This window comes from Xiphias gladius, chromosome 21, assembly GCF_016859285.1.
Source record: "Xiphias gladius isolate SHS-SW01 ecotype Sanya breed wild chromosome 21, ASM1685928v1, whole genome shotgun sequence".
NCBI classification, from domain to species: domain Eukaryota; kingdom Metazoa; phylum Chordata; class Actinopteri; order Istiophoriformes; family Xiphiidae; genus Xiphias; species Xiphias gladius.
The window spans coordinates 19,297,042-19,305,328 of NC_053420.1; the positions used below are offsets into that span (position 1 = coordinate 19,297,042).

At 41.2% G+C, this 8,287-nt stretch overlaps 1 protein-coding gene across 1 annotated transcript; it reads left to right on the plus strand.

Moving 5' to 3' along the window:
- LOC120783025 (phosphatidylinositol 5-phosphate 4-kinase type-2 gamma-like) lies at positions 1–7,158 on the plus strand. Its single transcript, XM_040115686.1, has 10 exons — positions 1–176; positions 271–368; positions 1,511–1,607; positions 2,101–2,250; positions 3,877–4,023; positions 4,588–4,626; positions 5,781–5,894; positions 5,982–6,237; positions 6,363–6,466; positions 6,605–7,158. The coding sequence occupies exons 1-10, from the start codon at positions 27–29 to the stop codon at positions 6,683–6,685; spliced, it is 1,236 nt and encodes a 411-aa protein (XP_039971620.1). The 5' UTR covers positions 1–26; the 3' UTR covers positions 6,686–7,158.
- The last annotated feature ends 1,129 nt before the right edge of the window (positions 7,159–8,287 follow it).

Sequence of the window (8,287 nt, forward strand, 5' to 3'; positions counted from 1 at the left end):
GAGACGCGGACACCTGTGAGAGTGCGATGTCCTCTCCCAGCGCCGCCTCCAACCCCCTCAACGCCCTGGCGTCCAAGAGGAAGACCAAGAAGAAGCACTTTGTGCAGCAGAAGGTGGAGGTCCTCCGAGCCAGCGACCCCGTGCTGAGCGTGCTGATGTGGGGAGTCAATCACTCGGTAGGTACGGGAGCTGCTCCGTGAGTCCAGTGTGTGCCACCGTCGGTCCGAGTGCGAATGTGTGCATCAACCGCTTGTCCACTGATCACCGCAGATGAATGACCTGAGCCAGGTGCCTGTGCCCGTCATGCTGCTTCCAGACAACTTCAAAGCCAGCACCAAGATAAAAGTCAACAACCACCTCTTCAACAAGTACTGTGCTCCACTCATGTTTCTGTTTGCCCGGTTGTAGGACTCTCCATCCCGCTTCCTGTCGTTTGCACAGATTTTTGAGGCTCTTGTGATTTATTTGCCTGCCTGTGGTTATCAGAAATTACAGACCCCCTTTAGGGAATAACAGTGCCTTTAACAGTTCCGCAGCCGCAGTTATTACCACTAACAATAACAGTGACATTAGCCGAAAAGATGAAAGAAATTTAAAAAAAAAACAAAAACTGAGCTTGTATGGACTAAGGGGTGCAACATGTAATACTGTCACCTGCTATGGGAAAGTATGATATGGTATTCTAAATTCAGAAATGCAGCACAGCTCCCATCCAGTGAGTTGCTTCAGAAGTTGTGTAACACCAGATTATTAATAGGTGCCAGATGAATAATAAAACAGCTAAATTGATGAACTCCTCTGACAATGTTGCAGTGAGTGTCAGTCAGAGTATGTCACAAAATCAGATGTATTTCTGAAAGCTGTGCTATACCCTCTTTCTGTGACGTTCAGCTTCTATAAGGATGGAGACTAGAAAACTGAGTGGCTTTCAGTAATCCTTTAATCCATTCAGGAATCCGGATTGTGTAAAGACTTATAAACAGAGGTGGGGAGAACAAGAAAATATGTTTTCCTTGCCTTGGTGAGGTTTTGCTTTACATGACTCGATGTGGAAACTAGTGAAGCGAAACAGCTGTATAATAAAGAAGAATTCAGTCAAATAATATGAATAAATTAAACATACAATTCATGTTTAAGTAAAATTATAAAAGACATACATAATATACAGTGTTAATTGAAAGACACAGTTTGGATTTGGTTACTTTCTCTGAATAGATTTAATTCATTTTGAATGAGTACATCAGTAGAGAAACAGCTGCACAAAACAATAGGGATTTCCTCATATTTTCTCGATAACATGATTTGAGAACATTACTTTTGTGCACAGAAATATTATATTTATGCGATTTCACATTAAACTTAGGGGAATTATGTGAAGTAGTACACAGTGTTTGGTATTTCTTTACTCAAGCATTGATAGTCCCTGTGTAGCTCTGAATAGATGTGCAGACTGTTATGGCACAGTAACTATTGTTTTCATGTTGTGTATTAAAACGTCTTTGTTCCTCAGAGAGAATCTTCCTGGACAGTTCAAATTCAAAGAGTACTGTCCGCAGGTATTCAGAAACCTGCGAGAGCGCTTTGGCATTGAGGACCAAGATTACCAGGTATGATTATGAACTCACTGCGAATCCACATTTGATAGTGCAGAAACGGCTCGGACAAAACCAGAGGTTTGAGAAACAGCACCAACTCAGAACATTCAAGGTTTCTCAGTGTTTTCTTTTATAAAAACCAGACGCTTTTTTTCTATCGATCTGCGCCTTTTCTAAATTTGTATTTCTCTGTGAGATATTTGCATCTGCCAGTTGGCACACAGAGTCATCATCCGCTCGGCACAGTGCTCATTTGGTTAGCACACAATTATGTGAGGAAAGCTGCATGTGCACTTTAAAGCCTGTGCTGACAAAAGTCACACTGCAGACCTAGAGGAGAGGGAAGTCTCAAAACACAGCGAGCATCAGTGCAGAAAATTCATCTTTTCAAGTTCCACTTTGATCCACAACAAAAAAATGTCTCATAAAAGGTTTTACTGGGCAAGGCTCACTGTGCAGCTGATGTCACATGTGGCCACGATGTTGTCCTCTGTCTCACCAACAGGTGTCTCTGGCCCGCAGTCCTCCGCTCAAAGACGAGGAGGGGCAATGCGTGGGGCTGCTGCTGACATCATATGACCGCACTTTGGTAGTAAAAGAAATCTCCAGCGAGGAGGTGGAGGAAATGCACAACATCCTCTCTGAGTATCACCAGGTACGAGGGACACAGGGTGGGAAAAACTACCTCTGGCAGCTGAGGTTTCAATGTCCCCTAACAGTGAGACGAACGTGATGTTCTTGTGTTTGCGAGTTTGGGTGTAATCTGAGGATGGATTCTATTAGTCACATATTTTCCAATAATTTTGTCCTGTATACTCGGAAAGAGGTGCTTTTTTTTTTCTTTATGAAAACCCTTGTTGCCATGGCAAAGATTTTTCAACATCAAAGCTAAAAGATGAGTGTTTGAATTTCAAACAGAGGGAGTTTGTCTTTGACTAGTAATGATCCATGACCAAGGCTCTCGTTTTTGCATTAAAATTTGAGCTTATAAAAATACAGAATGCCGACCAAAGCTACACTGTCGTCACGGAAGATGGAAAAGCTAGTTATGGACAAGATGCTCTCAAGTCAACACAGTCTGACTTGTACTGTCATGTTGTCAAAATAAACAAATAATGTGGGATTTTTGTTTTGTATTCTGTATTGTTGTGAAGCGTATTTGCAATTGTTTTGTCCTAGTAGCCTTTTTCACAGCCAACATTTGGACTTTTCATTGACAGAAATGCACAGGTGTCACCAATAACATTAACAATGGCTCCGATGTATTCAGGTGTATCCGCAAGACATGACAGTGTGACAGTGATACAATACAATACCAGGACCCTGAAACTGAAGCAGCTAAATGAAACTCAGCCATCATTCATTTTATTATTTAGACCTGTGCTTTTTCTACTGACACGTCAAAATGTCTTCTGTGAAAAAGTAAAAATGTTTGAAGACAAAGTGTATCGCATGAGAACCATTATTTAACACACACACACACACACACACACACACACACACACACACACACACACACACACAAAATCTTAATTCAGTTTCCATTTACTGGCTGGATGAAGTGGATGAAGTTTGCTCAGCCAAAAAGTTAGTAAGTGGCCCTTTAAAGCTGCTGTGTGAGGTTTATTCTAGACAAACAAAGTTTAAGTTTACATTCAGTGTTTCTCAGCAAAACCCATTGTTTGTTTCCTTGAGGCCTGACAAATATGTTGAATCCATTTTTTAATTACTAACAAACAAATATTTACAAAGCCAATTTCTTTTTTTCTTTTTTTTTAACATTTTGAAACCCATTTTGCTTACATCCATGTTAACCTGCTAGCAGTCTTCTTCTTCTAGGCCTTTTCTGGCACATTACTGTGTTTATTGGTGCACTGCCACCACTTGTAGATCGGTGGAGTAGTGTGAAAACATTGGCAGGAATGTGTAGTGTCCCTGGCATGCTTGTGTGTTTGCACGAGAACAAACAAAATAGGGACCCGCTCGTGAAAAGACATTCCTCTGTAGTAAAGTAAAGGTAGTTAAAGTTAAGAACCATTATGTTTTTTGTTTTTTTTCTCAAGCAGACCACTTACTTTACCCTTTTGGTCAGCAGTAAGCTAGAGAGGGAGACACAGTACAGCCTGTCCAGCCTGTCGGTCACAGGCCAGTGGAGGATCGTGTGGGAGAGCATTTAACCAAAGACAGCAGCACCTTCATTTATGCACGGCCTCGCGTCGCTGTGTTCACGCTTCCTCTGTTCTCCACGAATCATCCCTCATTCACCGCTGTTCTCTTCCAGCATATTGTCACGTGCCACGGCAGTACGCTGCTCCCTCAGTTCTTGGCCATGTACAGAGTCACTGTGGAGAGCGAGGACACCTACCTGTTGGTTATGAGGAACGTGTTCAGCCACAGACTGCATGTACACAGGAAGTACGACCTCAAGGTAAACCCTGCAGAAGTCACGTAGTCACGTAGCTAGATGAGGATTCAGAGGCTGTAATCAGTACAGACAGCTTATTGTTACTGGTACACAGAAAGTCTGGTGGGTCATGTGTTGAAGCATCCATAATATTTTTAGTTTTACCTCAGTTAATTTTTGCCACCAGCATTTATGATTCAGAGTTGAATTATTTCACTGGAGTTTGAGAACCAAAGATTAAAAAATTGGCACGTTTTTTTTCAAATGTCATGAACTTTCCTTACAACTGAATTTCTAGAGTCTTGTTAAGAAGCAAATGCAGACCCCAGGAATTTATGGGAGGAGGAGAGGGAACGCTAGAACATTTAAAGTCTCCAACTTGAAACATACTGTAATCGCGGCGCATAATTCTACACACAGCGGCTTTAGTTCTCTGAATTGAAGGAATGCCTGCATCACTCAAGCCACCTCAGTAGCAAGCAGACTGTAGGATTCATGGCCATTCATGTATCGTGTTTCAGGGGCTTGTGATTGATAAAAATGAGCCAGGATAGCCGCGATCAGTGACTGTCTTTTCTTTTTCCTCAGGGGTCCCTGGTTTCTCGTGAAGCAAGTTTTAAAGAGAAGGTAAGGTCAGATAAATGGTAAGGGAAGGAAAGTTTCAAAAAAGTCTGGCACAGCTACTGTCTATGGCTCGAATTGTAAAAGATAAAAATGTTTCTGAGTCCTAAAAAACAGGTCCATTATGTCACTCAAGTGGCTTTCTAGTCAACAATTTTTAAAGCGATCTAACACTGCATTCACATAAGGTGGGGGTATTGGTGAAAGACAGATGTAAGAAAAAAAAAGAATGGGGGCTGAAATATGCTGAATTTTACTAATGGCCAAACCCCAAACCCAAATTGGGGAATCCTGCGTTTCCCATAATGCTTGTTGATTTGACATTATCTTTCATTAGACCCTCCCTGACTGTTAAATGATGACGCGTTTCAATGTCATGCGCCTAGCTTTGTAGATAAAATGGAAGTCTCGAGCCCCAGCTGAGATAACTCCTAATGATGACATCATTGAGGTTATTTGCTCAGACTTTAGAAAGCTCCTCGGGGGCCACAGAAGTTTTCACAGGCTGACTAATGTTTCTCCTGACGAGTAGACCCACCGTCAAATGTAAAATTGGTGAAGTGTCCCTTTAACAAATTTGAATCCTTTTGATTCATATTAACAAAACAAAAAGCTTAAAACTTAATCCTGTGTCTGAAGTAAACTCCTGCCACCACAGCCTGTCTGAAAGGGTGGACGTACAGTATATTCGAGTTGTTTCCCACAGTTTGGCATAAAGTATCTCCAACTGCAAACCAGAGAAATTTACTTTTGAAATGAGTGATTGAGAGCTGAGTGTGAAATTACATTTCCCACATCGTGTCTAATTGTTACTGTAATTTGTTCAGAAGTGTCTTCGCAGAAAAATCATTTATCAAATGACTTTAAATAACATCAGAGGCCCTCTGTTTGGCCTGGAGTGACTCTGAACTAGATAAGATGCTGAAAAATCGCTGGTTGAATAGATACGAGTTTAAATAACTGCAGAACTGTGGAAACCTTGATCTTTCCGCTGTGTGGACTTTGGAAAACAATGTTTGGGGTAATATTATTTGACTTTCATGTCACTCTAAATAGGCAGGCTTATTTTGTTTTAATGAGGAAAATGCGAATGAATACTACGCTCAAGGTGTGATTTTTATGATAAATGTAATTTAATTGTTAACGCTCTGGATTTCCAGGTGAAAGAGCTGCCCACTTACAAGGACGTGGACTTCAGGAACAACATGCAGAAAGTTTATGTGAGTGACGAGGAGAAAGAGAAGATAATGGACAAGCTCAACAGAGATACTGAGGTAAGAAAGGCGGGTTTAAGGAGGGAAAGCTGTCATTGTTTCCTCTGATGTGACTTTTGTGCGACTGTGTGTGTCCTGTTTCTGCAGTTTCTGGTGCGCATGAGGATGATGGACTACAGTCTGCTGCTGGGCATCCATGATGTCGAGCGCGCTGAGAGGGAGGAGGAGGAGGAGGAGTTGGAGTCGTCCTATGAAGAGGAAGAGGAGGGTGAAAATGGACTGGCTCCTCCGCCGGGCTCCACCTCACCTGAGGGCATTGCTGGCTACATGAACTCCCTCAAACCCATGGGTCCCGGGGAGTTTGACCCTTACTTGGACGTGTACGCTGTTCAGAGCGCTGTAGGTGAGTCCTGACAGTTGAGATGTCTCTGGTGAATGAAAGTAGGCTATAGGAGCTACACCCTAACCTCATCTCATGCTGAGCTGCAGCAGATAAGATCATATGTGCTGTGAATCACTCCCGTGTAGGTGCACCCCAGAGAGAGGTGTATTTTATGGGTCTGATTGACGTGCTGACACAGTACGACACCAAGAAGAGAGCTGCTCACGCTGCCAAGGCTGTCAAACACAGGGTGAGAGATCAGTGTTAAAGGGATAACTTAACATACAGTATGCATGCTTTACTTCTCTCTCCTGCAAGGTGTAAAGGGCTGCTTTCATTTTCCATCTGGTTATTTCTAGTCGACTGTGTCTGTGTGTGTTTTTTGCAGGCGGGAGCAGAAATCTCAACAGTTCATCCAGAGCACTACGCTAAACGTTTCCGAGAGTTCATCGCTAAGATCTTTGCCTAGCTCGAAGATTCAGTCCACTCATCATTTAATACAAGAGGCTTCTTACTATGCAATGCTTAAGCCATGTCAAAAGTGGTGAGGAAAACACGTTTTCTCTGCACATTCTTCCTTAATCCGTGCAGTGTTCCTTCAGTGGATTCTCACTCACTGCTGCTTGAGAGAAAGATTTTTGTTTTGCTTTTTAAATATTGATTTGGGACTCCTTCTCTGGCATCAATGACAACACTTAGTGTAAGGAAATAATTTGGGCTGATTGGGCAAATCTACAGGGCCTCAATTAGGAACAATTCAGTATTCATCATCATCAAAATGTCTCCAAGTGCAGATATAAAATTAATAGAGCGAGCATAATGGTGTAAATGAAGCACCACACCAAGTACTGCCTAAATACTGTAAGCCTCCATCTTTAGGCACATGTATCAAAAGGAAAATTGAATGATATTTAAAAATCTTCTATGTGATTATTAAATGAATAGATAAAGCCACTGGAAACGTTGTTTACTGAGGAATGTATTATCAGTAATGATTATGTGTATTAAAAACTACTTACACAAAAAGTATACCAAACTATTAATATCTTCAGAGACTGTACATTAACTCGTAACCTTACTAAGCTGGCTCTGGACACAGTTTCACTTTTTTGGTCGCCCTAACAGTGCTGTAAATTTACCACTGACTGAGTAAAATGGGCTGCTGCAGATTTAGGTACAAGTAGTCTCATTTTGTTTGCATTTTGAAAGCCCGAAACTGAAGGGCTTAACCAGCTGATCTCCATGTCTAGTGCTGAAGGGCAACACTCCTCTCAGCTTTAGTGGTTCAGATGGTTGTACGTCTAACTGGTGAATATGGCATCAAGGACCTAACAATACACGTGTTCCTCTCAAATTCTTATTCTCAGTGATGAAGTATTAATTTCAGGCCTTATTTAGTCCTCGCTCCCCTGTCCCAGTCCTCTTGGCACACATTCCTGAACATCCTTCTAAGATTATCATGAGGATTTCTCTTTGGACTAACAGCTGAGTAGACAAACAGAGGCACAGGAGTAACGGGAAGGTGAGGAGAAATAAGCTGGTGAGAGTGAATATAAGATTATTTTAACTAAATTATATAATAGATCAATTAAAAATAAAAATAAAAAACACAGAAAACTGACATAATCACAGCAGCATTGCTTTATTTTGTGAGCGGAGAGGAAATTTTGTTTTATTTTAAGATGAAATTGATCATCCCTTCTAATTTTTATTGCACATTCACTCTTTGTAGATTATTTTCTCTCAATACGCTCAAAAGAAATGGGGAGTTTCAAACATTCTGCTGTTGGACCACTATGCTCTTAGTCTCAGTTTAGTTTTCTTATACAGTTTACACCAAACTCGGTGCAGAGCAGTTATTTATTGGCATTTAAAATGGTCCAAAATGGACCAAGAAGATAAACACCAGTACCTATGTCAAGCAGAGAACTTCCAAAAAAGCATAAAAAGCCCAACAAAAATGCATCCATTACACTCAAATCTTTGTCCTATCAACATGAAACTTTGCATTCCTTTTTTTTTTTTTAGAAGACATCAAGAATCATGATTACAAATTTATGCTAGATTAACC